The sequence below is a fragment of the Vulpes vulpes genome, chromosome 12 (assembly GCF_048418805.1).
Source record: "Vulpes vulpes isolate BD-2025 chromosome 12, VulVul3, whole genome shotgun sequence".
NCBI lineage: Eukaryota > Metazoa > Chordata > Mammalia > Carnivora > Canidae > Vulpes > Vulpes vulpes.
Genome location: NC_132791.1, coordinates 164021073 through 164048778, shown reverse-complemented (window position 1 = coordinate 164048778; position 27706 = coordinate 164021073). Strand labels below are relative to the sequence as shown.

Sequence of the window (27706 nt, the reverse complement as noted above, 5' to 3'; positions counted from 1 at the left end):
AGAGTCTGTCACTGCCAGACCCACCGGAGCAGGAGCACCTGAAAGTGGCTGTAGATTCCCTGGCCCACACCTTCTAGAAGCCTCTGGCCACTTGGGGTCTGGGAAGACCCAGGTTTTGGTGACACTGTTCCAGCCCTTCCTCTGCTCACAGTCCGGCAGGGGCTCCCTTCTACCCACCCTCAAGTCCTCAGCTCTCCAAATATCCTCAATCCACCAGCGACCCACGCCAACCTTGCCACTGCTCTCTGGGAGCCTCACACTTTCCTGCGGCCACACATGTTGCAGTGCCGACCCCGTCACTTCAAACAACCCCACCTGCTGGAATCCAGTCCGCCTGTCTGTCCTGGCACTCTTGGTCACAGAGCCTTCCCGGGTCAGCCTCATGCACATCTCCTGCTCCCGCAAAAACCTCTGCTAGAATCACCTCCAGACCCTGGGTCCTGCCAGAACCTAGAAGGCAGGGCCTCTGTGGCCCCAAGTGACATCCTGGCTGAGGCCCACAACCCTGCCAGAGAGCCGCCCCACACAGCCCGCCAGCAAGTGGCCTCACAGTCTCCCGGACACCTACCGGCAGATCCAGAGTTCTGGAATGTTTGGGGCCAGGGGCTGCGGAAGGCGTTGGGAGAGAAGCCCACGGGCCCTCAAGGCTGGGGGAGCGGAGGAGGCAGCGCCCCCAGCCCTGCCAGCGGCCCGGGTCTGCGGGTCCCCCAGACCTCTCTCGCTGGGGCTGGATCAGCCCTGGCCTGAGTGAGCTCCACCGTCACCAAGGGGAAGCGGCCCTTGGTTACCACCGGCCTGGAGAACACAGAAGGCAAAACAAACAGTGGAGCCGCTCCTCCACTGACTCGCTCCTCGCTGCTGGGAACAATTACAAGGTTATAGGCCAGTTTTTAAAAGCCCTCCAGAAGGGAGGCTGTGGGCCCAATGGGAGGCCACTCTGTAACCCATTCCCTTCCTCCTGCTGCTGCTGCACCCTCCCCAAGAGCCAGGGAGCCTCCCTCCACCCCAGTCAGGGCAGCCCAGAAAAGCAAGGCCTGAAGTCACAGAGGAAGCGGGGCAGAGGCAGGATCTCAGGCAGACACTATCCCATTTCGAGGTTTCAAAATGACAGATGGGCCCGGCTTGGCAGCGGCTGTGGAGGTGACATCCCCAGACCCCAGTCCAGCCTGCAGGAGCAGCCTCATGACAGCACTGTCCCCTGAATCCCCTTCCCAGCCCCTCTGGCAATGACCAGCTCTCCTGTCCCCAAACAACTTGCCATGAAATGAACAGAAACTCACCAGCTTACTGGGCTCCAGCTGGGGCTGGCAGGCGATGGGCCAGGATGGCACCGAGGCCATGGCCAGACCCTCAAGGCTATCCTCAGGGGGTACTCCGGGCCCAGTCTGGGCACTGATCCCCATTTGCATCCTGTCAGAGGAGACCCAGAACTCCAGGCAGTTGGGTCACCCACGGGCAGAGGCACCTCTTGGCTGGGGCCTCAGTTATGTCCCAGGTCCCCAAGAGCAGAAATTCACAGGAGGGATACACTAGTGGAAATAGGGTAGGGGGGCAGCCCCGGTGGCTCAGTGGTTTAGCGCCGCCTTCAGCCCAGGGCGTGATCCTGGAGACCCAGGATTGAGTCCCACGTCAGCCTCCCTGCATGGAGCCTGCTTCTCCCTCTGCTTGTGTCTCTGCCTCTCATGAATAAATAAATAAAACCTTAAAAAAAAAAAAAAAGGAAATAGGGTAGGGGAAGAGCTGAGTGATATTCCTCACCCCAGTCTCAAGGTGTCCCCCAGGTGGTGGGGGAGGGGCCCATGCCCCCTCCCTCCCCCACTGTGGATTTATACCGAGCCTTTAATATCTTCCAGCAACCGATTCAAGCCCTGCTTTCTCTCCCTACTTCCACACTGAGAAGGTGGGAGCATCCGTCACTTCCCCCCGGGGACAGATTGCTAACTCTGGAGAAGGTATGGGGCAGTGGGTCCAAACCCCCAACAAAAGGAAGAGCCATGAGAATACCTGTCTTACCTTTGGAATCACCCCACCCCCACTCCTCCCACCCCACCAGGCACAGGAGTCAGGTTTTCCCCAGTCTTAGTGAAGTCATGCTGGTCTCAGGCTGGAAGACCCCACCCTGGCTTCAGGGGCCTCCTAGGGCACAGATAGAGAAAGAGACAGAGAGATAGGGATAGAGACATAGACAGAGAGACAGGGAGAGACAAGATGAGGCAGGAAAGGAAGCACGGGGAGCAGGAGGCAGGGGCCTGGAGGCCTCAAACCCTCAACAAATGTCCACTTGGGACTCCAAGTGGCTAGAGTGTCCCCATCAGGAGGGCAGGGCTGAGGATGGGTGTGGGACCTGCCCACAGAGGGGCTGCTAACCAGGGGAACCTTTTCCATGCGAGGCAGGAGGGTTAGCGCCCATGACCAGAGGGGAGAAGGGTAGCAGAGAGCTGGGATGCACCTCCTCTCACCCCCAGCCTTGCCCTCCTCCTTCCCTGCATAAAGCAGATTTTCTGTTCTCAAACCTGGGAGGTCTTGAAGTTAAAACAAGCTGACAACCTCAGTGATGAGGCAGGCCAGTGGCTCCACGGCCAGGAAGGGAGGGGTCACCTGGCCAGGTGCAAGCTTCCTGTTTGGGGACTGGCTCTGGGGAGAGAGAGGGGACCAGTGGCAGTGGCAGCTCCACCAGGCAGGCCTGGAGGCTTGGGGGCGGTGCCCCCTCTCCTTTTAAAAGGCACCAGTGCATGGAGCCTGCTTCTCCCTCTGCCTATGTCTCTGCCTCTCTCTCTCTCTGTGACTATCATAAATAAAAAAAAAAATTAAAAAAATTTAATAAAAGGCACCAGTACCTTTGGAGGTGAAGGCCTGGCTCCCCTGAGTATCGGAGCCAAGCTCCCAGTCTCTCTGCCCCACCTGGCCAAGTCTCTGCTTGTCTGAGAGGGACCAGGGGCCAACTTCCGCCCCACCCTGCCCCTGTCACGGAGCTGTTCTCTCGGTGGGGGTGGGGGTGGTGCCGAACTGAGGGGTTAGTCTGAGATCCCCACTCTGACATGCTGGGAATTGAAATGGAGCGTTTCTAGGTCAGCCAGACAGAAACTATAGGAAGCTCCTCCCCCGCTCCCATGAGTTGATAGTTTCTTCCAGACCTTCAGGTGTGGACTTTGCTCTGAACGGGGGAAGTGAAAGGACCAAGACTCATTGGACTAAGACCCCAGACCCTCCTGGGAGCGCCCCCTTCCTCTGTCTCCCTTGAGGACTCCCCACTGGGGCAAGGGACCACTGCTGCTTTCCCCAACAGGAGTTCAGCTAGGGAAGAAATCACTGGGCGGTGTCTTCTGTTTAAAAATCTGTAAACTGGCTTTCTCTTTGTAGTCTCTCTCCTCCCACATTAGAGGAAAAACATAAACCATCAGGAAAAAGTAAAAAGCTTCTTGACACAGCCTTGTTCTTTTCAACTACAATGATCTGTCCAGCAAATGTGATGGTCTGCCTGTCTGGCAAGGCAGAGCCTGGGTGGGGAGACCGAGGCAAACACACCAGAGGTGCCTGGAGCCTTGTGGGAGAGTCACAGCAGAAGCAGGTGTATGACCTGCAGGGCTGCAGAGACAGGTGGGGGGCGAGATGAGCCGAGAGAGGCAGGCAGGAGAGACACTCTGGGCAGAGAACCTGGCCAGTGGGGATGGCATATTTGGGAACCCAAGGGAGGTCAAGTGATTATAGAGTGGCAGGAGCATTTAGGGCAATAATTAGCGAGCATGAGCGCAAGACAGGGTCTGGAGCAGGATGGCAAGGGCCTTGAATGCCACTATAGGGGGTCAGGACTCAGGCACTTGGACCAGCTGGGGAGGTATCAGATCAGAAAGTTCATCTGGCCCCCTGGGCTTCCAGAAAGCACTTTAAATGGAAAGCTAATGAATGTCCTCTCTTTCCATGGAGCAGTTACAGTTGCTCTGCTTAATGAAAAGTGCCATGAGGGGCAGTGGCTCCATAAACACAGCAAGTGATGCCCTTTTATTGTCTCCAGGCTTGGGGACCCTGGTTGAGGAGGTGGCCTCTTGTGTGCCACTCCCCCTTAACACTTCCTTGAGTACTTCTTGCTTTCTTTCTTTTACTTTGGGGAGGTAGGTTAAGAACCAGGAAGGAAGAAAGAGAATATTTCTTTTAGGTAAACAAAATTTGAAGTGCGTTATCAACCCAAGAAATACTATTTCCAACCAACAGCATGAGTAACAAATATGTAGTCTGCAAGAGGGCTGAGAGAATCAAAGACAATAATAGACGTGAAGAGGCCAACATTTCCCAGCACATAGTGGATCCTTCAACAATACCGGATGTTCACGCAGACCTCACTGTGAGGGGGGCATTTTTGGGGAACTTTGCACTTTTTACATATTGATGCATTAGGTGGCATAATAATTGTTGTTCACATGATATTCAAGTGGTCAAATCTTAACTCCAAAGATCATCCTCTAGCCACTGACCACAGAACCAGAGAATCATTACTTTCTTTTCAAGCACAAAGAGATCTTAAAGACCACCTAATGGAGCCTGCTTCTCCTGCCTGTGTTTCTGCCTCTCTCTCTCTCTCTGTCTCTCATGAATAAATAAATAAAATCTTAAAAAAAAAAAAAACACCATCCAATCAAAATGCTTTTTTGGTAAAATGGTGTAGCTGCTGAGGTAGGTAGTATGGTGAATCCTCAAAAAAAATTTTAAGACTTTTTAAAAAATTACTTATTCATGAGAGACACACACAGAGAGGCAGAGACACAGAGGGAGAAGCAGGCTCACTGTGGGGACTCCGATCCCAGAACTCCAGGATCACGCTCGGAGCCAAAGGCAGATGCTCAACTGCTGAGCCACCCAGGTGTCCCTGGAATCCTCAGAAATTTAAACACAGAATTACCATTAACATATGATCCAGCAACTCCAGTTCTGGGCATATACTCAAAAGAATTGAACGTGGGGTCTGGAACAGATATTTGTATGCCCACGTCCACAGAAGCATTATTCACAGCAGCTAAGAGGTAGAAGCAACCCAAGTGTCTATGGATGAATGCGTGGGTGAGCAAACTGTGGAAGATCCATACAATGGAATATTATTCAGCCTTAAAAGGGAAGGGCATTCTGACATGCTATATAACACGGATGAACCTTGAGGACATTATGCTCAATGAAATAAGCCAGTCACAAAAAGACAAATACTAGTGATTCCACTTCTATGAGGCACCTGGGGTACTCAGATTCATAGATGGCAAGGGGAATGGTGGGCACCAGGGGCTGCAGAAAGGAAGGGGAGTTAGTGTTTCATGGGGACACAGTTTCAGTCTGGGAAGACGAAGATGAGAGAGTTCTGCGGGTGGATGGTGGTGAGGGCTGCACAGCAGTGTGAATGTGCTTGACACCACCGAACTGTACACTTAAAAGGGGTAAAAACGATAAATTTTATGTATATTTTATGTAAGAAATGCTTTATTTTAGGGGCGCTTGGTAGCTCACTTGGTTAAGCGTCACACTCTTGGTTTCGGTTCAGGTCATGATCTGGGGGTCATTGGATTGAGCCCTGTTTTGGGCTCTGAGCTTGGTGCAGAGTCTGCTTAGGATTCTCTCTCTCCCTCTCCCTCTGTTCCTCCCCTCTGTGAATGCACTCAGTTGCTCGCTCTCTCTAAAATAAATCTTTTTAAAAAATGTTTTGTTTTATTGAAAATAAGGAAGAAAAACCTGAGGCATAGAAAAATTAAGTGAGGAAAAAGGGGTCCCTCTACCCTGAGCTACCAGAACAAATGCTGAACAAGGCAAAGGGATGTGGCCAGCCATCCCTGGCTGTGGCCCCCCATCCCCACCCCTTCAGCCAACTGTGGCCAAGGTTGTCCACACATGGAGCTGTTTTCCAAGGAGCCAAACTAGAGGGGGAAATCGGTCCAAGCAGAGATAGAATGTCACCATTTCTTTGGCTAACAGGCTCCTGAGACTTTTTTGCCAACCTCCCTTCTCAGAATAAGGAAAAGAAAGGCCTGAATACTGACAGGCTGCTTCCAGGCCCAGTCTGGGGGTGGGTGGGCGGTGGGGGTGTTCCCCCACTATTTCACACTGGGGGTGCCTCAAAACCCAATGGGGAGGCAGGACCGGCAAGAGATATAAGTGGGCTTGGAGAAGAAGATAATTTCTGGAAGGCCGAGCCCAAAATGGCTAAGAAGCTGGGATAGGTTGCTGTCCAGGAAATGACTCATGTCTCCCCTGGTCCCTTGGGGCTGCTCTGGGAACAGACGCTGCAACAAGGAGACAAAGGTTCTCGAGGTTCTCACAGGAAGGCGGCTTCTGGCCAATTCCACCAGGGACTAGACACCTGAGAGACACCTGGGCTGGTGGGCACCCTGCACGGCCCACGAGGGCGGCTCAGTGTCCGCTCTGGGCTGACGAGTGCGGAAATGGAGCTGGAGGGCCACCAGCCCGGGGTGTGCCATGGACTCGTTGCCCGCTCCTGCCACCACCCACACTTCCTGTGGCCTCTGTCACCCTCCACACGTTCAGGCTGCTGAGCCTAACAAGCTGTCATGGGGCCCCAGCCACTTCAGGGGAAAGTGTTCTTCTAAAGTCATGACCTCCTCATCAATATATCGAACAGCCTAAAACAGCATCTTCTCCATCTCTCAGCCGTGTGAAAATACAGACCGTGTCCTTGACCTTGAAACATTGGTTTCGCGCTGGGCAAGGCTCCCACCCCAGCTCCTCTGCCAGCTCTTCCTCCTGCCCCTTAGACACAGATGCTCTGGACAGTCCCTCCCTCCCTGGGGTCCTCTGCTCTCCTGGCTCTAGGGAGCATCCCTCTTGACCTTGACGCATCCAGCAGATAGCATCTCTCTAATGGCAACCCTGCCCCCACCCACAGTTCCCCCTACCCCACCCTGACTCAAGGCCTCTATATCTGCCGATTTCTCTCCTCATCCTCCCATCCTCCCAGATTCAAACCCCTTACTTCCCTGTACTCTTCTTCTTGGCTTCCCACATTAGCACTAAATGGTATAAACTCCTTGCCCCCGTAATTGCTCCAATCTGTCCCCACTCTCATGTTTAAGTCACCATCACTGGCAAGGAGGCCGCAAGAGTCCCCAGACTGGCCTCTCTGCCCACAGCGTCTCTTCGACCCAGCCCACACAACCAATCTTCCTGAAACGCTCTCATGTAGATGGCTTCCTTCATTTTGAAAATGTCTAATTCAAAATGTATAAAAGGGATGTGTATTTTCAACACCTAAAATGAACAGTTGTCAACGGTTTGTCACATGCGCTTCTGGTCCTTTTCCTGCGCAATGGTCAAATGGCCAGAGGATGTGAATAGGCAATTTGGGGAAAAAGTAAATGCAAATGGTGAATAAACATGTATGGAAAGATGCCAGACTTCCCTGGTACACAGAGACTCACAGAACTGAAGTGATAGAGTTATCTGTTGTACCCCCAGGTTTTTAAATAGTCAATGCAGAGATCTTGCTGGTGGGGAGGGAGGAGCTGGCACCCACGCGGCCAGTATGGTCTGAATGCATGCAGCTTTGGGGAAACAAAATTGAAACAGAAATCATCCCAGCAATTGCACTCCTGGGGCTTGGGCCCACAAGGATAAAAGTGGCCATAGTAAGGATGTCTGCATAGGGTATATATTACGGAGACACTGCCATTGTCTGCTGCTCAAAATTAAGTGTATTGCCATGGATGGAAGAGTCATCAAGTGGATAGCTCTGGCACATCTGTACCATGAACCAGTACACAGCAATTTCAAAAATAAGGTTTACCTTATGACCCAGCAATTGCTCTACTAGGCATTTATCCAAAGGATACAAACGTAGTGATTCAAAGAGGCACCTGCACCCCCATGTTTATAGCAGCAATGTCCACAATAGGTCAACTATTGAAAGAGCCCAAATGCCCTTCCACAGATGAATAGATAAAGAAGAAGTCACACACACACACACACACACACACACACAATGGAATATTACTCAGCCATCAAAAAAAGAAATCTTAACATTTGCAATGACGTGGATGGAACTAGAAGGTATGATGCTCAGTGAAATAAGTCAGTCAGAGAAAGTCAATTATCATATGATTTCACTCATGTAGAATTTAAGAAACAAATGAACATAAGGGAAGGAAAGGAAAAATAAAATAAGATGAAAATAGGGAGACAAACCATAAGAGACAGTTAACTCTAAGAAACAAACAGGGTTGCTACAGGGGAGTGGAGTGGAGGGGATGGGCATTACAGAGGGCACGTGACAGAATGACTATTGGGTGTGATACACAACTGATGAATCACTGAACTCTACCCCTGAAACTAATGATATACTATATGTTAACTAAATTGAATTTAAATTAAAAAAAATTAAGATTAAAAAATGAGGTAGAACCACACCAGGGAATCTGGAGACATTTCCACATGTGTTCAGAGAGAAGCGTCATGGGGACCACGAAAGGTGAGCCTGTTTTAATAGAATAATGCTGTCCCCAAAGATATATGCATATATATCACTGGGCAGGCAGGGCGGTATGGAGCTAGGTACTTGGGGTGTATCAACCTTCAGTAAGAGATTTATGTCAAAGTAAAAACAACTAGAAGATAACATGTTGGAAAGGAGGCAGAGAATTGGAACCCCTGTACGGTCTTGGCGGGGACGTAACATGATGTAGGTGTTGCAGAAACAGTACGGTGGTTCCTCAAAAAACTAGAAGTAGATTTACTGTAGGGCCCAGCACCTCCACTTCTGGTTATATGCCCAGGATTGCCAGCAGAGACTCAAGCAGGTATCTCTACACTTGTGTTAATGGCAGCATTGTTCGCAGCAGCCAAAAAGCAGAAGAAACCATTGATAGGTGAATGGATAAGCAAGATGTGGGGCGCCCACTCAACGGAGTACTACTCAGCCTTAAAAAGGAAGGAAATCCTGTCACACGCTGTAATGCATATGGCCCTGGGGGACATTATGCTAAGTGAAATAAACTAGTCCTAAAAAGACAAATTCTGTATGATTTCCCTTACCTGAGGTTCCTAGAGGAGTCAGATGCTTAGGGATAAAAAGTAGAGTGGCAGTTGGGTGGGGGCAATGGGGATAACAAAGTATATTTACTATGATGAAAAAACAAGTAAATTTTAAAAATGACTTTTAAAAAAGCTGTTCTATACAAAAAAAATAGTAATAATAATAATAATAATAATAATAATAATAATAAAGGTATCGACAGGCACATAGGAGCCCAGAAGGGGAGACTGCTGTCATTGGGTGTTAGGGGAGCGGGCTGTCACCCACTCCATGCCCAAAGGACAAACTTCCAACCTGAGCACAAGGTATTCTAGAAGAACCTAGTGGTATGCTGGAAGGCAGCAGAGGCCCGTGGACGGACATGGCCAGCCCAAGATGACCTCACAGGACCGAGTCCCCTTGACCTCACTCTTCTCCTTTTCTCTGATCCCAGCTGGAAGCCAGAGGGAAAAGGAGTCCCTCGACATGGTCCACTGGTCCAGTCCCCAGGACCGGGGTCAACATGGGGCATGGCAGAGAATGATCTGGGAGGATGTGGAAGCCCCAGCATAAGCCCCAAGATTGTTTTTTCTAAGCAAAGTACAATGCAGTATAATACAGGTGTCACCGTTTCAGTGAGAGAGAGAGAAGTAGAGTATATTATAGGCAAGGTTACATATACACAGCAGATCTGGATGGACCCCCCTCCCCAAGAAAATGACTATATTTGACATTCTATGGAGGGTACCAGGGTATCTGGGGAACAGGAGTTGATGGAAGGGGTAGACTTTTCACTATCTACTGTATTATGCCTTTTGAATTTTGAACCCTACAAATGGCTCCAAATATTAAAATTTTTGTTCACATTAAAATTTAGAAATAGGGGCACCTGGGTGGCTCAGTCGGTTAACTGTTGGACTCTTGATTTCAGCTCGGGTCATGATATCATGGGTCATGAGAAGGAGCTTTGTATCGGGCTCCATGCTTGGCCGGCAGCCTGCTTGAAGAATCTCTCCCTCTCCTCCTCCTCCCCTGGTCTCCCCTCAAATAAATAAATAAAGCTTTTAAGAACTCAGAAATAAAATTGCATTTTTAAAAGAAAAAAAAGAAATTAGAATGGTGGGTACCAGAGTTTGCGGGGCGGGTAGAGTGTAAGGGATACCGAGTTGTTGTTTTTTGGGGACAAATTTTCAGTTTTACAAGATGAAGAGTTCTAGAGATGGATGTTGGCAGTGGTTGTAAAACCCCGTAAACATGGTTAATGCTACAGAACTATACACCTAAAAATGGTTAAGACATGCTATGGACTTTCAGTGTGCATCCCCAGAAACGCATATGTTGAGATCCTAACCCCTAATGTGATCATACGAGGAGATCAGGCCTTTGGGAGGTGCTGAGGTCAAGAGGATGGTGAATGGGGTTAGTGCCCTTATAAAAAGAAACCCCAAAGAGATGATCTTTCTCCCTGCCGCATGAGTATACAATAAAACAGCTGTGTACCAGCCAGGAAGAGGGTCTCACCACACACCACACCTGCCGGCACCCTGATCTTGGATGTCCAGCCTCCAGAACTCTGAGACGTACATGGTTGTTGGTTAAGTCCCCTGCCTGCGGTATTCTCTTGTAGCAAGCCAAGAGGATGAAGACAGATGGTAAATTTTATTTTTTTAAAAGATTTTATTTATTTATTCATGAGAGACATGGGGGGGGGGGTGGACAGAGACACAGGCAGAGGGAGAAGCAGGCTCCATGTAGGGAGCCTGATGTGGGACTGGATCCCGGATCTCCAGGATCACACCCTGGGCTGAAGGCAGCGCTAAACCACTGGGCCATCGGGGCTGCCTATAGATGGTAAATTTTATTATGTGTACTTCACTGCAACGTGAAAAAAAGGATGGAAAGACATGCTCCAGGTTAACATCAGTTTGGGATGGGAAATGAGAGAGACAAAAGGGAAGAGGGTGGTAGGCAGACACGAAATAGTCTCCCAAACGTGTCCGCCTGAAGATACGAATGTGTGTGGTCAGGCATCAGAAGGCTAATGTGGGGACCTCAGGATCAGGCGATTTGTACTTCTGTATATTTACATATCCCATATCCCTCAGCCTTCACGGTGAGTGCACATCGTAATCAGGAACAATAAAGTTATTTTCACCATGGAAAAAAATGACATACAGAAAAGCACAAGTGTTGATAGCACCAAACTCCGTATTTTTTTCGTGCAGAATTGACAGCCGTAAGCAATGCTGCTTCAGATCGAGTCGTGTCTCCTGGGAGCGTCTTGTGAAAAAATCCCCAGCAATACGTGCATGCCATCCCCTTGGAACGTGCATGATGTTCATCAGGATGTTCTTGCTCTAGAGCCCAAGGTGGCTCCGTCCTGCCAGTAGGACCAAGTCCAAACTTCTGACCTGGGCACCAAAGGCTATTCCCACACTCACCTCAGCTCACTTTGTCACAGAAAGGCTCGCTCCACCGCTTCGCTTGCTCTGACCCCCGCCCCTCCATTAGACTCACACACCTGCCAATGTCAGGTCGCCCCACTCATCTGTCACTACAGAACCAGGAGACCCTCCGGAATCCCCTGCAAGTTGCACATCACCTTGAACAACCAGCTAACTAACCAATCAACCAACCAACCAAGTACAAAGGTGCCGTCTCTTTCCTCTCCATATACTGTTCGCCTGTGAATCAACCTTGGTGTCTGCCCCACCCTAACTGAGACTCCTAGCAATTGTTCAACAATCGTGGGTGAGAAAGGACGCCCCGCGTGCTTAGAACAGTGGTACAAGACCCACGCAGACCGTCTGGTTTCTCTTTCTCAGCACAAACGTGTGGCCATCGGCTGGTGTGCCACTCTGAACCAGTCTGTCACTCAGGGCAACCCTCCTCCCTAGACTCTGGGAATCAGTCCCGGAACAGGCTCCGAAGCTTTATACCATCAAAGTTTTGAGAATAAAACATCTGTAGAGTGGCGCTACCCACAGAACAGTGTCCACGACCCTCCCACTGAACCCATCCACACCCAAGCTCACTGTCATTCCCGCTGCTTGTCCAAGGTCTCCCGGACTCTGGCACTGCCTTCTAGTCGGCTGCCAGGCTCACCTCCCAGAACACTCTCCATGCCAGTGCTTTGTGCACTCCTCATACATCCCACCCACTGCCCCGCAGCCCCCTGCCTGAACACTCCATCATTCCCTGTCCACAAAGTCATTTCCCTCCTGCCCTGGCGTGAAGTCCTTGGCCCCGGGCGCATGCATGCCCTCCATCCACTCAGGATTTCACCTTTGCCTCCCTCTTTAGCTGTGTCTCCCCATCCACGAACCCCTCAATTGGGGGCACCAGACCCTAATGCGGAATAGAACCACCTGTGAATGTTCTCATACCTTCAGGACTCTTCAAACTTCCTGCTGGATGCCTCGTGCTCCTGCCCTGCGCCCCCTGGGGATTCTCATCTACTCTGTTAGAGCTCCAGCAAAACTTCCTACCACTGATCAGAGATCCCAGGAAATGCAGAGTCCACACTTAGTAGCTTAACTAAGCCAGAGCAGCAGTTCTCAAGTGGGGTGATTTTACCTGCCTCCCACCCAGGGGACATTTGGCCATGTCTGTGGACCTTTTTGGGGGCTACACCAGGGATGGGAGGTGCCACTGGTACCCCAAATAACCTCCAGGGCAGATAATCCCACATCAAAAAATCATCCTGCCTGTAATGTCAACAGTGCCCCAGTTGAAAACACAGAGATGAACGGATGCAGTGCACCCCTGGACAAAACTCTCTTCATGTGGCCGTGGCCAGAAGCACAACCCAGGACACCTGCATCTGTGACTCTGTATCAGGGCAAGGAGGTGGCGCCTCCACTCCATGGCTCTCCCGAGCCAGGAGGGAAGTAGCTGACTAGAAACCCCAACCCGACACCATTTCCAGGTCTCTGTGTCACCCTGAGCAAGACATTCGACCACCATGGGCCTTAGGTATCCCCAGCTGTAAAATAAAGTGTCAAAGCAGACTGGCTCTTCTGCAAATGGGGCTAGACAGATTCTTAAAGCACTGGAAAACTTGTTTCTGAGTTAGGGGAGATATGCTATGCCCTCCTGGAGTCACGAAGCCCATTAGCCTCTTCAAGGCTCGGAAAAAATCCTATAGGACAGACACTAGCAGGTGCTGTTCAACTCTGGTGCTTCCACACCCAAGGGAAGGGGATAGTCTTCGCGCAGACACCTGCCCACAACGCCGCAAGCTGCAAGGGACTCCAGTTTGCAGGGCCTCTGAATCTTCCAGCACTGCTGCTTTGTGATTCTCTGATGAGTAGGGGCCCTGCCTCCTTTCACTGCCATGACACTCCGGCTCTAAAGGAGTTGGTGCAAAAGTGTGCTGGAGTTGGGGGTGCTCTGCTGTGTTATGGAAAGGGACATTTTACATGCTCCGCCTCTGCAAACTCCCTGCAGAATCCACCATACTCCTCGAATCCCAAAGCATATCTCTCTGGAGCACTCATTTGTGAATGCAAGATCAGGGGTTCACTTTTTGCTGGGTGATAGCGGCTGGTTCTGAGCCACGTCGGGCCCCATCCCCTTAGTTCAGACCAGGGTTTGGCAAATGACGACCCATGGGCCAGTCTCAACCACAGTCAGTTTTTGTAAATAAAGTTTTATCGGCACACAGCCATGCCCTTATATTGATATAACCACCTCTGGCTACTTTTCTCCTCACTATGCATAGCTGTGATGGAGAGATCACATGGTCCATAAGCCTAATTACTTACTATCTGGTTCTTAAGAGTTTGATGACCCTTGGTCCAGACCTTAGGAAATGGTGTCTGCCATGGAAGAAACGGGCCAAACCTCTCCCCGAAACTCCTCCAAGAGCCCGTTCCACCAGACCCAGGCCCCCACATCCACACGCAGGGGGATGACACACGATGCCCAAGCACAAAGCAGCGCCAGGATGCTGCTGCCTGCCACGCCACACCTGCCCACGCCCTCCTTCGCCAGGCACCTGCTCTGCCTTCCCAGGTGCACTTCCCCACCGCAGCCTTCCCTGGAACCCCCAGGGACGCCCCCTCCCTTCACAAGCCAGAACCCATTCACAGTACAGTGTACCAGCTTTTTTTCGGTTTATGTACCAGGTTAGCAAACGTTTAAGTATATATCTCCTAAAAGAGATATTATGCGTACCTTATGCTCCTGTGTTTCTGTATTGATAGACAATACACATTATGAAACACACATAAAAAAAAATAGAAATTAGACAGGAAGAGGTTAAAAAAAAATCAAGCTACGAATTTCTTCCCCTGCCTTGGCAGACCATCTTAGGAGAGGCGTTCTGGAGGCTGCGGGTTCCCAGCGTCACCCAGCACCTGCAGGTGCTCAGGCCTTCAGGTGGGGGCTGTGCTTCTTTCTCAGCTTCACCAACGGATGCACAATCATCCTGCTGCCCACCCAGCCCTGAGCACCTGTCCCAGAGGACCCCTGGATTGAAGGAGGCTCAGGGTCTTGGGACCCAGGAGCTACCAGGCTGCAGGCAGGAAGGGAAGGATTAGGGACCACCCTCCCACCCCCCAGAAGGCGCCAGCTCCTCCCTCAGCAGCAAGCACTGTGGCACATCCAGGGGGATTTTTGTGTTTTGACTCAGAGGCAATAGGTCTTTCAAATTAAGCCAACGCAGACCAAACTGCAGTAATGAGGAAAGCCCCTTGGACACAGCCGGCTTGGAGTTCATGCTTGTGCCAGGCCGGGGAGGGAAGATGGCTGGTGAGGGGGTGGAGAGCAGCCTGTGGCTCCCTCCTGGGAGAGGCTGCCTCTGGCACAGCAGCTTCAGTGGGTTCTCAGACCTACCCCCCAGTTCCCACCTGGGCCTCCAGCAACCCTCGTTCCAGTCTTCCCAGGCCAGTCCACCCACCAGGAAAACACTGGGCCCCAGGCAGTGACCCCAGAGAAGCTGAGGTCCCATCACTCCCCTTCTCAGCCTTAGCCACTGCTCAAGGCGCGGTTTGGGGAGTCCACTCGGACACCACCCACTGACCCTCTATGGATACTTCAGAGGGCCTCAGGGGCTCCCACAGGGTCATCTGGCGGTCCCCATGGCACAGGCTCAGAAAAGTGACCTGAGCAGCCCTTGGGGAGTGCTGGGACCAAACTGAGGTCTTCCTCCACTCTCTCGAGGGTGATGCCTCGTTCCCCAGGAAATCTCATGAGTGTCAATGGCCCCGCAGACCAAAGGCAGGGAAGGCCAAACCCACATGGACAATCCTCCGTGTGACCTCTCCAATGTCAGGGGTCAGCCCAGCCACACTCCAGGGGACAGACAGAATGCATTCTGACCTCATGGACCCCAGACCCCCTGTAGCATCTTCTTTCTCCTGGCAAGTCCGGGCAGATGCAGGGACACACATACAACTTCCCTTGAGTTTTATGATGGAAAAAATTCAACCGCAGGGAGCTTAGTGCCAGCCCAGGAAGCAGGGCCACCCAAGTGAAAAGGAGGCCTGGCCTCACTGGGCAACTGGCTGCTTTTCGTGAAACACACCCTGCTCATCCACCACAAACATCAGCCTACAGCTCCCTGGTAAGAGGAGGGCTGCGAGCATGCAGGGCAAAGCTGAGGACGAGCTTCCGCTCTGCCGCCCGAATTGGTCCAGACGGCCTCCCAGGGAGAGAGCATGAGATCAAGTGCGAGCCCCAGCCATCAAGGAGGCAGGAGCAGGGACCTGGCCTCCTCTGTTCCAGGCCAAGCACCAAGCATGGGGCCAGCTCACTCCTGACTGCGCCCCGCCCCCACCCCAAGCAGGCCACCAGGGTGGCCCAGGCCCTCACTCATCTCACGGTGCTGCTTCCCTGCTTGGAACCATCTAGTGGCATCTGTGAAACAGGTCATCGGAGGTAGTTTACTGAGCGACCACAATGTACCAGGCACAGGGCCACCGCAAAAACAATGGTCAAACTCTCACATACAAGAGCGTTTCATGACCTGGTTCTGACTACCCTTCTGGCCTCATTCCCCACCCCTTCCCTGCTGCCAGCCCCGCCCGCCAAACAAACACAACCACCCGCTGAAAAACAAGCATGGTGTCCCTAACAAGTAGGGGTGGCGGTGAGGGTCTGACTCCTGGGTCCACACCCAGTTTCTTTCTGGTGATGCATCTCAATCCTGTCTAGGAGGGCTCCCCGTCCCTGCTCCGGGTCCTGGGCTCCAGGGGTGGGCACCCGGGCTCACTCGACTGCACTGGGGCATCACCCACCCCTGTGATGGTGAGGATGCAGACCAGTCAGAACCAATCCTGGGGCCTTTGCTTAAATGACCTTCTGAGAACCAGGCCAGAAAGAAAAAAGGCAGACTAAGCTTAGCGAGAGAGAGGCACTTGCTGATGCCAGGACTTGAGCTTCTGGATCCAGCTATGCCTGAAACCTCTTAACTTTTTGGCTGCTTAATCTAGTTCAGCAAACCGGTTGTGTTTTGCTTAAGGCTAACACCGGGTTGTCTGTCTTTTGCAACTGGGAAAGTTCTAATCTACTCACAAGCCAAGCTTTTTGAAGACCACTTTTTTGCTTATACTGTGTCTTGCACCTGAATAGCCTGGGGTTACCAGGCTTCTTTTCAAGGAGACTTTGAAACCAAACTCAAGTTCCCTCTGGAAAGCCTGACACACACACACCCATGTTACTTAGATGCCCCTACGCTGTGCGTCTCCATACCTGTGTGCTCTTTCCATTCATTAAACAGTCTCTCAAATGTGCTGAGCACCCGAGCCCTGCCGCTTGGCTCACTCCAGGGGAAGATGCTGTGGCTGCTGGTTTTCTTTCCTGTCTCCCCCACCTTGAAGGAGGGACTGGTTTGCTCAAGCACCCAGCACAGAGTTCGGCACACAGCAAGTGCCAGATAAATGTCCACTGAAGGCAGAGGGAGCAGCCCTGCTTATCCACAGACATGTTATATTCAAGTGATGAATACAGAAATACAGAATCCTGGTCTGTCCGGGAGCAAACCCTGTTAGTCCTACCTTCAGTCTATCCAGAACCCAGCCATCCTCATCATCACCTCACTGCCTCCTCCTGGCCCTCAACATCAGCCTCCTTGGCCCAGACCCTCCAGGGTTCCACCCACTAAAAAGCAGGTATTTCACGATGGCCCACAGGCTCCCTCCAAGCCCAGCCTCCTACACCTTCTCCCCCTCTTCCACTCTGTCCTGCCTCCCTGGCCTTCTGGCTGTTCCTGCCACATGCTAAGCCCCTACCTCTGGGCCTTTGCACTTCCCAAGCCCCTCTGCATGGTACCAGGTACATTGGGCCCAGGCACTAAGGCGGCAATCCCTCAGTTCCATCAGACCTCTACTCAAAGGTCATCTCATCACAGAGGCCTTCCCAGCTAGCCGAATTTAAATGGCAAATGTTCTTTGGCCCCAGCACTCCTGCCTCATGCCCCAATGACATTCCCATGACTTTCAGCTTTCCAATGACATTCACTTGGTTATTTGCTTATGACCCGTTCCCCAACAAGAATACTTGCCTCCTAAGGGCAGGTGTCTTGTTCACCTCTATGTTCCAGGGCCTGGAACAGTGCCTGGTACACAGTAGATGCTCAATGAATACTTGTAGAATGAGTAGCTCTTTCCATTCCATGGTGCCACCTGCCACACTGCCAAGCTCCACAGAAATGCCACCTCCCTGGAAGCAGCACCTAGAGCCTCCACGTCTACACCACCTTCTGAAAGGTGTAGTCTGACATCCCTCTTGCCTGTCCCCTACTGCTCTAGAACCTTCCCCCAACTGATTCGTAGCTTCTCTGCCCCTACCTGCCTTCCAGGCCCCTCATTCCTTGAAAACTCGGTCTCCAAACATGCAAGAGCTCACCACTAAACAGCCCAAATCAACCCTAGTGTGCAGGGCGGGCAAGTGCCCAGACAGCACGAGGCAATCTTGGTCCCTTTCCTCTGCCTACACTGGCAGCTCTTTACTGGAAAACCCCGAGTCAGCGGTGGGAGCAGGAGGCAGGCTCTGTCAACTGCCACATGCTGAGCCCTGGGGTCCCCACGTCAAGCATCCACACAAGCCCTCCATTCAGGGGCAGCAGCTGGCAGGTGGCTGCGCTTCCAGACGGGACTCCCACAGCCCCCCCCAGCGCCCGCCTGGCACAGACCCGCTTACAGGGCACCTCCCATCCCAGCCTCATCCCTACCACCCCCACCCACTTGGTTTTCCAAGAAAGAATGTGTCTGGTCTGGATCCGACAGCACTGGCTCCGCGACAGGAGAACAGACTTATTGTCCCAAACACCACCGTCTCGCCAGTGTTGGCTCAGAGAGGTCAAAGATCACAGGCGTTATCATCACAGTGGGCTGTAGCCCCTGGGCGGTCATACCCGTTCCCGGGGAGAGTCTGGGTGCTGGGAGGTGCTGGCCACCTCCTCCTCCCGCCGGGAGCTGCACACAAAGTTCCCTTTATGGGAACACGGCGGGCTGGGTGCTGGCAGTTTCAGCCTCAGGGAAACCAGGTTTGGGTTTTCTCTGAGGGCACAACCAGGCCTTTGTCTTGACTTTGCCCCATCCCCACCCGGCCGGCCGGCCTCCCTGTCAGGGACACTGTGTCCAGGACCTGAGCCCTTCCGAGTGGACCCTTCTGAGGCTGGGCCCAAATGTCTACACCACAGAAGACAGCAAGGTGTGTGGGAGCAGCACTGAACACAATCCACGCCCCCCACCAAGACCTCATGGGGGGCCTACCGCGCGGTGAGCAATGGGATTGCAGTGGAACCTGCCACAGAGGAGGGCAGCACAAGGGACCCCAGCGAATTGGGACACGATTCAGTGATGTGAGGAAATGTACAGCCCCACTCAATGCTGGCACTGTGCCCACCATGGGTCCAAACAGTGAAAGGACAAAGTGCTGTCCACCTGGAGCCCCCTCTGGCCGCACTGAACACACCAACTTGCTAAGAGAAGCATGAACGTGTGATCATCCATTGGGACTTGGTCCCCTACTTTGGCACACATAAAAGATGCGCCCTAAAAAACGTAGGAAAAAGAAACAGGAAAAAAACCCCACAGATTATGCCTGAAGGGAGCAATCAGGGTGCCCCGAGGAGGGATTCTGGAGCTGGATTTTGGGTGCCCCCACCCCGCTGGCTGGTGCGTATCAAGCCTGCACGTGACACCCCCCGCCCCACCTTGTGTCTGTATCCTGGTTCTCCTTCCTGCAGGAAAAGTCCCCCCAAATTTCACATCAGCTACAGGGAGGAAGGAAGGGAGGGGGCCCCAAGCTGCACGGCCTTGCTGTCTGTGAGCACCACAGCAGACCTGACTCCTCATCCCCGGTATACCCAGCAGGGGTGCCAGTGGTGTGGACGTGGCCTTGACCCCTGGAGGCCTAGGGGCCCTTACAGATCTGCAAAGACTACCTCCCCAGAATCTGCCTAGGGGACTCAGGTGCCCAAAGACACAGGCAGCCAGGTGTGGGCAGGAAACCCCCTCCCAGAGGGGAGATGGGTCTGGTGTGTTCTCTGTTCTCTGTTTTGTGCACACCTGGATTCCACGAAGACTAAAAGTGAAGCCCGAGGTGAGCCCTCCATGGCAGACAGGGCTCCAGGCCAGGCGAGGAGGCCGCACAGCCCAGCACTGCCTTCTGGGCATCAGAAGACGTCGAGTGTGCACCTTCAGGTCACCCCTGGCATCCGGGCTGTGGGGAAGCATCTTCCAAGACCCGCATGCTCTCCACTTGCAGTCCTGGAGTGACAGCTGCCCCCTAGCCAGCCTCGGGGAGGAGCAGAAAAACCCTGGTGATTTTTCGGAAGGAACATCCACCGCTGAGCACCAGGCGGAGGAGCTGGGGAGCCAGCAAGGGCCAGGGGGGAGCCGTCAGGCCCCCTCGGCTCCACCTGGCAGGAACTAGTCTGCTCCACGGAGACCGGCAGAACCGCCGGCCCAGCCAGGGCACTCGGCGGAGAGGAAGAGGTCGGCGCTCAGACAGGAGGTCAGGAGTGTGGATTTCCCCTTGTCCAGCAGGGCCACGGGGAGGAGGCGAGGCCGGCCGGGCATCCGCAGGGCTGCGGAGGGCTGAGGTCCCCGAAGGCCAGAGTGGGGCGGAGTCGGGTGGGGCACTTCGCCCCCAGACACTCGCAGCCCCTCCGCACACAGCATCAAAGAGTGACAGCCAGACACTCACTGCAGGGAAGGTCACATGTGGGTCAGTGCCGGCAGCACGGGAAGGGAGTGACCTATTTCCAAGGCCCATTCAGGAACCTCTCTGCCAGGCCAGACGTCTGATGCAGCCAGACGACAAAGGGAAGGGGGCTGGGGTGGGGGCGCTGGAGGTGTCTGATGGTCCAACACGGCACCCCTACCCATCCCAGGAGCCCCCACAGCTGTGCCTCCACCCCCTGCTGATCATCGGAGTAGCGAGGGCAGGGCCGATCGTGCACAACTACCTGCCACCCTGCTCTGGTGCTCCTGGCTCTCCAAGAATATTCCAATTTTCAGCCTTGGTGGAACGAGAGCTGGTCCTGGACTCCTCAGAATGTGCCCCAGGGTCCCTGTAAGCACACCTCTCCCCGAGAATGATGCCATCTCTCACATGGCTTGGAGGGACACCCGTCACCCCGGACCTTATTCACAGACATCTGCTCCCAATCAACCATCGGTCAGGACTTCAAGTCCACCTGCAGACAGGACAGGTCACCATAGGAATTGGGGAGGAAGAATCAATGCTAATCTACTGAAAACTCGTGAACATCAGAGATGGGCATGGGCTTTAGAAGTGACAACCATGGGTTCAAATCCCAGCTCCGACTCTCCCCTAGCGAGGACCTGAGATTTTTCTGGTCCTCAGTTTCCCTGTCTGCAAAACGAGGACAATAACCTTATCTGTGTCACAGGGGTGGCTTCAGGGTTAGGCCATCTAGTGCACATGTGTCCTGGTGCCTGGTTTGTACTGCGTGCTCCTGAAACAGAAGCCACAGAGACGAGTCCAAGGCAAGAAAGGAGCTCAGGTACCAGGGACTAAGCCCAGCACAGGATGGGAGCTCAGGGGAGCAGGTATTGAAACCCTCTGCCCGCCGCTATTCCCAGGGGTGCACTACCCAGGACAGCCTCTGCCCTTCTGCACAAGACACATCGTGGCTGCTCCTCAACTGGGGTGGAGGCTACAGAGCCCAGCGGCCACCATGGCCGGCGAGCACTGATCTTACTGCTGCTGTTCACTCCCTGGCCCCACTCTGCCCCACCAACTGCCACCCGAGATACCACTGCAGCTGAATGAACCTCCCCCGTGAGCTTGGCCATGCCTCTGGCTGGTCCAAGGCCCCCATCCTGTCTCTCATGACTCAGGATGACTCACAGTTAACATTGCCGAGATCGGGCTGGTCCTGGAGTCCACGGCACGGTCCAGGGACAATCAGCAGCTTATTAAAAAAAGAAAGGGGAACCTTCCTCACTGTGGGTCTCAGACGTGATGAAGGACAGGACTAATGAGCTGCTGTGTCCGCCTCCCTCATCGCTGCCTAAACTGCTCCAATGCACTCTTACCCACTTTTTGGCTGAGTAGTAAGTGTTCATTAAAGGTGTGAAGAGCCCGACTGCTCAGGCTCCTCCCTGGCAGGTACCAAGGTGATGGCCAAAGGTCAGGGCAATCTTGCAAAAGTTACATTGGGCCTGCTCTCTCCCAAGAGTGCACCCTGGGGCTTGGAGGCCACCCTGTGCCATCCAGGATATTTGGAATTCCACCCCACACATGCTTTCTTTGTAAAGAGTTCTGGCTTCCTGTACCACTAACCCAGAAACTCGACACTCAAAAGCATCAGCTAAGCCCTAGGAATGTGAATGTTCAGGGTTTAAGGGCTTTTGTCCGGTGGGGGTGGGGTGGGGGCACAGGGGTTGGAAGAGAAGGTTAGGAGGGGGGCAGGACTGTTGTCAATACCTATAAGCACACTGCTGCCTTTTCTAGCCAAAGTGCGTCTCATCCCTTGGCCTGGGGAGTGGGTCAGAGACTCAGGGATTCAGAGATGTGAATGGAACAGAGAAGATAATTCCTGTTTTAAAGGGGGAGGAGGTCTTCCCCTGGAGCTTGGGGATGGGGAGTGGCCCCTGCCAGTCATACCAACTTTTCATGGGCAGAGCATCCCAGAATTCCAACCCACCTCCACCAGCCCCAAGAGTGAGTATGGCCTTAAACCGCCAGCAACATAAATGAAAAATCCTCCCCAAGGAAACAAGACACAGAGCCCACCTTCCAGGGCACCTTCTAAAAGAAGGCCATGATCAGCCTGGGGGGGGGGGGGTCAGCCCCACAACTGGGATCAAGTGAAGCCTGAAAAGCACTTAGCCGATTCAGTCCTATGTGTGCCAGGCACTGTCTTAGGCACCTTGACTGCCAAAGGAGGCAGTCAGAGCCCCTGCTCTCATGGAGACAGACAGACATCAACAGGCAACCGCAGAATATGAGCTGATTGGGTCAAAGACGCTAACCTTTCCATTGTTGTTGGCTAGCCGGTTCATTCATTCATCCGATGAATGAGCCCTTGTGGTGTCCCAGCCACTGTGCTGGGTGGGTGCAGGACCCGATGGTGAGGACCAAGGTCTCTGCCCGGGGAGGTGTTCCAGTGATTCCCACATCCCTCAAGACCCCATGGTGCCTCCTGAGTTCCTCACAAGCCCCTGGGACAGGCACTGAGCATGGAGATCAGCTCCTTCAATTAATACATTAGGAACACTGAGCAAAGCCACTGGGTATAAGAAGCCCCATCGATAATGTGCTCTGGAAAAGATGCAAAGGAGTCTCCTGGCTCTAGGACCTTCCAAGACCTGCCAGTCAGACAAGAGAGCAGGGGCACACACATCTGTAAAGGACAGTGGGGAGGACAGGTGAGAGCAGGTTAAAGCCCAGCACGGGGGTAGAGGGAGGGAGGAGGTGTTGCAGGTAGGCCCCCAAGATTGAGATCCTCCCAACAGACAGAAGGGAGTCCTTGCCTCCGGAGAGACAACAATGATTATCATTCTTCAGTCTGTGTTGTTTCTGCTGTAACCCCCTGCCTAAAACAATGACTGGAACATTGTGGGTGCTCAGTAAATATTTGCAGAAGGGAGTTTCTGCTCTGAAAGTTTAAGAGGGAAGCAAAGAAAAACCAAAGTGGGGGGTGGGAGACACCCAGAAACAGTGAAAAAGAGACACCAACTTGGGCATCTAGAATCCCTGGCAGGGGACCTGGCCCTGTCCTGAGCAGGTGAGTCTGGCTGCCACAAGAGAAGTCACCTGACCAAGTGGGACAGGAAGTACACATTCCCCTCCACCTCTTGGAAAAGGAGAGTGTCCTGCCTCTGACCCCAGGACCAGGCAAGCAGGTGGCCTGCCCAGGCCCAGACTCAGTCAGGGTCTTCCCAGGAGGTCTGGGGCTGGAAGCTGGGGGACAGGCTTCCCACCTAAGGCCAACAGTTCATGCAACCACAGGACCAGTCGGTATGGACTCAGGAGTTCTCTCAAAATGACCTATCTCCAGCCGCCAGGCGGGACAGTGTTTGGGAGCCCCACCCTTCCAGAGGTGGCCCTATCAACAACACCCCCCACCCAAACCATGCCAGCCACACCTGGGACTGGAAACATCCCATGTTTCAAAGCCACATAAAACGCATGGCCCCTGCCACCCCAATCCAATTCCCCCTCAGTCCCCTTTCCACACTCCAGTGTGGACACCCGCTCCCTCATTCAGCTTCTCCCCACTGCACATGAGCATGCAGATCACATGGCTTCACCCAGCCTCTAACCCAAAATGGTCTCCACCTCCTCCTCAACTCAATTCAGGGGGTTCCAAGGAGGGGTGGGGTAGGAAGGCCCCCAGGACTGTCCTCATCCCTCCTGCCGGCCTCTCCTTCTGTCCTTGCCCTTCAAGGCTCCAGATGGGGGTAGCATGGGAGGGGAAGCCCTGATCCTGTGGCGCAGGGCGTGTTCCACAGGCAAGGTGAATGACACGTGGCTGCAATGGTTCACAGGGCCAGGCCTCCGTCCACCTCCTCTCTAGCCAGCCTGCCATGTCTGCACACCGACTGCTGCAGGACGACCCTCGCCTGGGCTGGGTCTCTGGGCCAGGGGGCCCCTCCTGCAAACTCTCCCTGCACCAGTCACACCGTGTTATAATTATAGCTCAAGTGACTGTCCCCACCAGACAGCACATCCTCCAGGGCAGGGGCCTGCGTTGTCCAGGGTGAACCACCCAGATGGCTGGGTGTGCCAGAGAACAGTGCTTGGAATGAAGCAAACAACTGCCCACCAGGCAGCAGCCCCACGATCTTCGTCTAGCCCTTATGGTGGCGATTCTGCAAGGGGAGCATTGTGCCCATTGTTAAAGATGTGGAAAGTGAGACTCGAAAAGTCTAATGTGTCTGGGATCCAGGTCAGAAGCCAGGATCCAACCTCAGGGTCATTCCAGGACGTACAGGAAGCCTGGCGAGGTGGCGGCTGGATGGAGTGTGGCAGGAGTGCTATGTGGGCTACAGGTGCAGGACAGCCTGGAGGTGTGCCTACGCCAGAGTGGTGTGTGTGTGTGTGTGTGTGTGTGTGTGTGTGGTGCAGCCACTGCTCTGCATGGGCAGTCATGGCCCCGGGTGCCCATGCCTATCACCGGGCCCCGGGACACACCATCCCTCTCTGTGCTTCAGCTTCCCATGAAGTGGGAATGAGTGTGGCAGCTTCCTGTGGTCCCCACCTGGCTGGCAGGGGCCGAGCCTGTCCATCCCGCTTCCCCGGGCTCCCAGGGGACGCCCAGTCACACTGTCTTGCCCAGTCCGGGCTCTCCAGGGCAGGCCCGGGGTACTGGGAAGTTCCAGAATAGCACGGGCTTAAAAACCCAACCAGGGCAATCACACAGGGTCGGGACTCCCCTTGGGTCTTGGCCTGTGTCTGTTGTGCCGTCGGCCTGGCCCACTCGGCAGCCGGCTTGCAGAGAGCTCTGGCAAACATGTGGGATCAAGGGAGGCTCGATGAAAAATAAAAAGCACCCATCCAAGAAGCCTGTGGAGCTGCTGGGACTCAAAAAAAAAAAAAAAAAGGTTCCCTTTGCCACAGGAAATCAGTTGCGTGTGGCTTTGAAATGGTCTTTTCCCACCTGGTGATGTGAAAATCTCCCTCCCATGTGTACACACACACACACACACACACCCTTCACCTCTTGCCCTGGGAAGGCCATGAGTTTGACTCTGGCTTCCAACCTGGATCCCAGACAAATTACTTTCCACATCTATAAAAATAGATAGAACAGAACTATAAAAATAGGTTTCCAGATTCCTAAAAATCCTGGAGTCCTTGATTTTAAAGATATTAATTAAGTGCTTATTACACACTGGGTACCACCGCACTCCCAGCGGTTTGGGATACGGACAGCCTCTTCTGCCAGTGACAGATCTCTTCCCTTCTCTCTCTCTTTCTAGTTTTTACACATCCTAAGGTTCAACTTTAACATCGCCTCTTCCAGGAAGGCTTCCTGGATCTGTCTGCTCTGAATCCCATCTAAATACTCCAGAATTCTGCTCACCTTTCATTGCCTTTATGAGCCTCTGCCTAACATGATATTCTTTGAGAGTTAACCATATATCTGGCCTCTTCTCTTCCAGAAAGCACACAAACAAGTACTCAAAGGCCGGGACTAAAGATGATAAATTCCAAGGCATGTTCCCTCAGAGCAGGAAGGCACGCAGGTGGTAAGGCCCCATCTCACCTCAGGCCTTGAATCCCAGTTATGGGAAGGACAGCACCTTTCACCCATGTCAACTCACTCCATCCATGTGGTACTCTTATGCCCCCATTTCACAGAGGGGAGACCAAAGCCCAGACCACAGAGAGAGGAAGCACCAGAACAGTGCAGCCGCCTCCACCTGACTCCCAGGCCAGGCTCCTAGCTGCTCCAGCCCCCAGACCCAGACTAAACACAATTTCCCAAGGTGGCTTCCTCTAGAGAAGAAACCAGTAAACCAGAACATCACAAAGGGCTGCGTTTGTGCCCTGGGGCAGCGGGACGCCTGTGGGCTCCGAGATGCCCAAACAGTCCCTGATCTCTTGGTAAACAGCTACTGCCCCGAAACCCCCAGGTACCCCCTTCATCAATCAGCCCCTTTGTCACCTTCACCCTCTCACCATCCAGCAGTGACAGACGTCACGCCTGGCACAGCAGGATCCTGCCCCAGGCTGACACGAAGGTCTGCCCTGCACGGCTGGTGCTCACGCCAAAGCAGCATGCTAATATTACCAAGTCGAGCCTGTGTGAGAACACATACTCACACCCACCCACCCACACCCACCCCTCCTTTGTCCCCTGGGGACCGCCTCTCACCCTCTAACGTGCCCAGGCACACCACCATCTCCAACTCACCTGAAGCAGGTGGCCCCAGCCAGCAGGGGAGTGTCTCCTTCCCAGGCCAGGTCCCCCAGGGGAATGCTGTGAGCTCCAGGGTGGGCGAGGCCAGCCATCCCACCTGGCACCGTCCTCCCACCTCTCCCCACCCTCCTCCCAGGCCTGCAGGGCTGAGCGGGGAAGCGCACCTGGTCCCCGCTTGTCCATGACTAAGCAGTTTCCACCTCGGAGTCGGCCTGCCAAGAGGCCCCGCTGGCCGCACGGCCGCATCGGGATGCCCGGAGCCGCACACACTAAACCCATCATTGGCCAGACCTCTTCTTGGGAAAGAAAACCCCCTCCATGTTTTGTTTTGTTTTGTTTTCCCCTAAAATGAAACAAATCCACCCACATAGTTACTGGAAACTCAAGCTTGTGAAACTGAACCGTTTGCAAAGAGAATTAGTCAGCAAGCTTGTGAGTAGCGCCTCTGTGGGTGGAGCGGCCCGTGCTCTCGAGGTTCTGAGCCAGGAGGGGAGTGGGGGTCCCGACACGCAGGCCAGGTCCCCCAGACTGCCGGTGACGCGGCTGAACGTGAGGGCGGGCCTGTTTGCGCCAGGTGGAGGGTGAAATGCGCTGCTTACCGCGTCCCTGTCCCCACTTTGTGAAACTCGGTCATGAGAGATCAGACTCGTATTCAGATCCCACCCCATCCAGTTAGTTGAACCCCTGTGGGTCTCAGTTTCCTCATCTGTAAAATGGGGTAACAGAACCTGCCAGGAACACTGCCAGGCTCACAGGGACCATCTATGGGAAGTGGTTTGTGTCTGGCACCCAACAGGAGGCAACGCGTGCTGCTGCTTGAGGAGGTGCCAGCCACCGGGGAGCTATGGCTCAAAGATTGCTGTAAGGCTCTGTCCCTCCAGGTTCTGTCCCTCTCGCTGCAGCAGACGGCTGAGCTGGTTTCCAGCCCTGCTGCCTTACCCAGGAGGCAGCCTGGGGAGGTGGAGGGGGGCCAGGCCAGGCACCCATAGGTACAAGTCCAGTCCTGGATTCCTAAGCCCTGAAGCTCCGTGACCTTGTCTTCTTCGCCTGTACAAGGAGGGCTCAGACATTTTATTCTGTGTTGTTTCTTAAAAAACAAAACAAAACAACCCCACTAAGTTATTTGCCTACATTAAAAAACAACCAAAACCACCTGGATTCCTGGATTCTCTTAGGTGGAAAAAGAAATGGACCCCACAGTGCGGTGGATCCAGGGCTGGGGTAAGAAGCCACTCCCTGACACAGGATACCCGCGCTCTGCTTTGCCACAGCCCTCCCCCCTCCCTAGAGCCTTCCACCTGGTGCGGGTGCTTCATTAGTGCCTCCCTCCCAGCCTCTGGGGGCATCTCAGTTTGTGA

The 27706-nt window shown here is 53.5% G+C and overlaps 1 protein-coding gene across 4 annotated transcripts in view; it reads right to left on the bottom strand.

Moving 5' to 3' along the window:
• Nucleotides 1–27706, bottom strand: part of SPSB1 (splA/ryanodine receptor domain and SOCS box containing 1) — a 69312-nt gene that overhangs the window by 27794 nt on the left and 13812 nt on the right. The window contains exon 2 of one of the 4 annotated variants that reach the window (XM_072731228.1): nucleotides 21326–21389. The exons of 2 other annotated variants lie outside the window; for them this stretch is intronic. In XM_072731228.1, the coding sequence (XP_072587329.1) occupies nucleotides 21326–21334 (9 nt within the window). In that variant the 5' untranslated portion in view covers nucleotides 21335–21389. Of the gene's footprint in view, nucleotides 1–21325; nucleotides 21390–26342; nucleotides 26783–27706 lie in introns of those variants that run through there. One more of the 4 variants, XM_072731227.1, reaches the window with a different exon arrangement.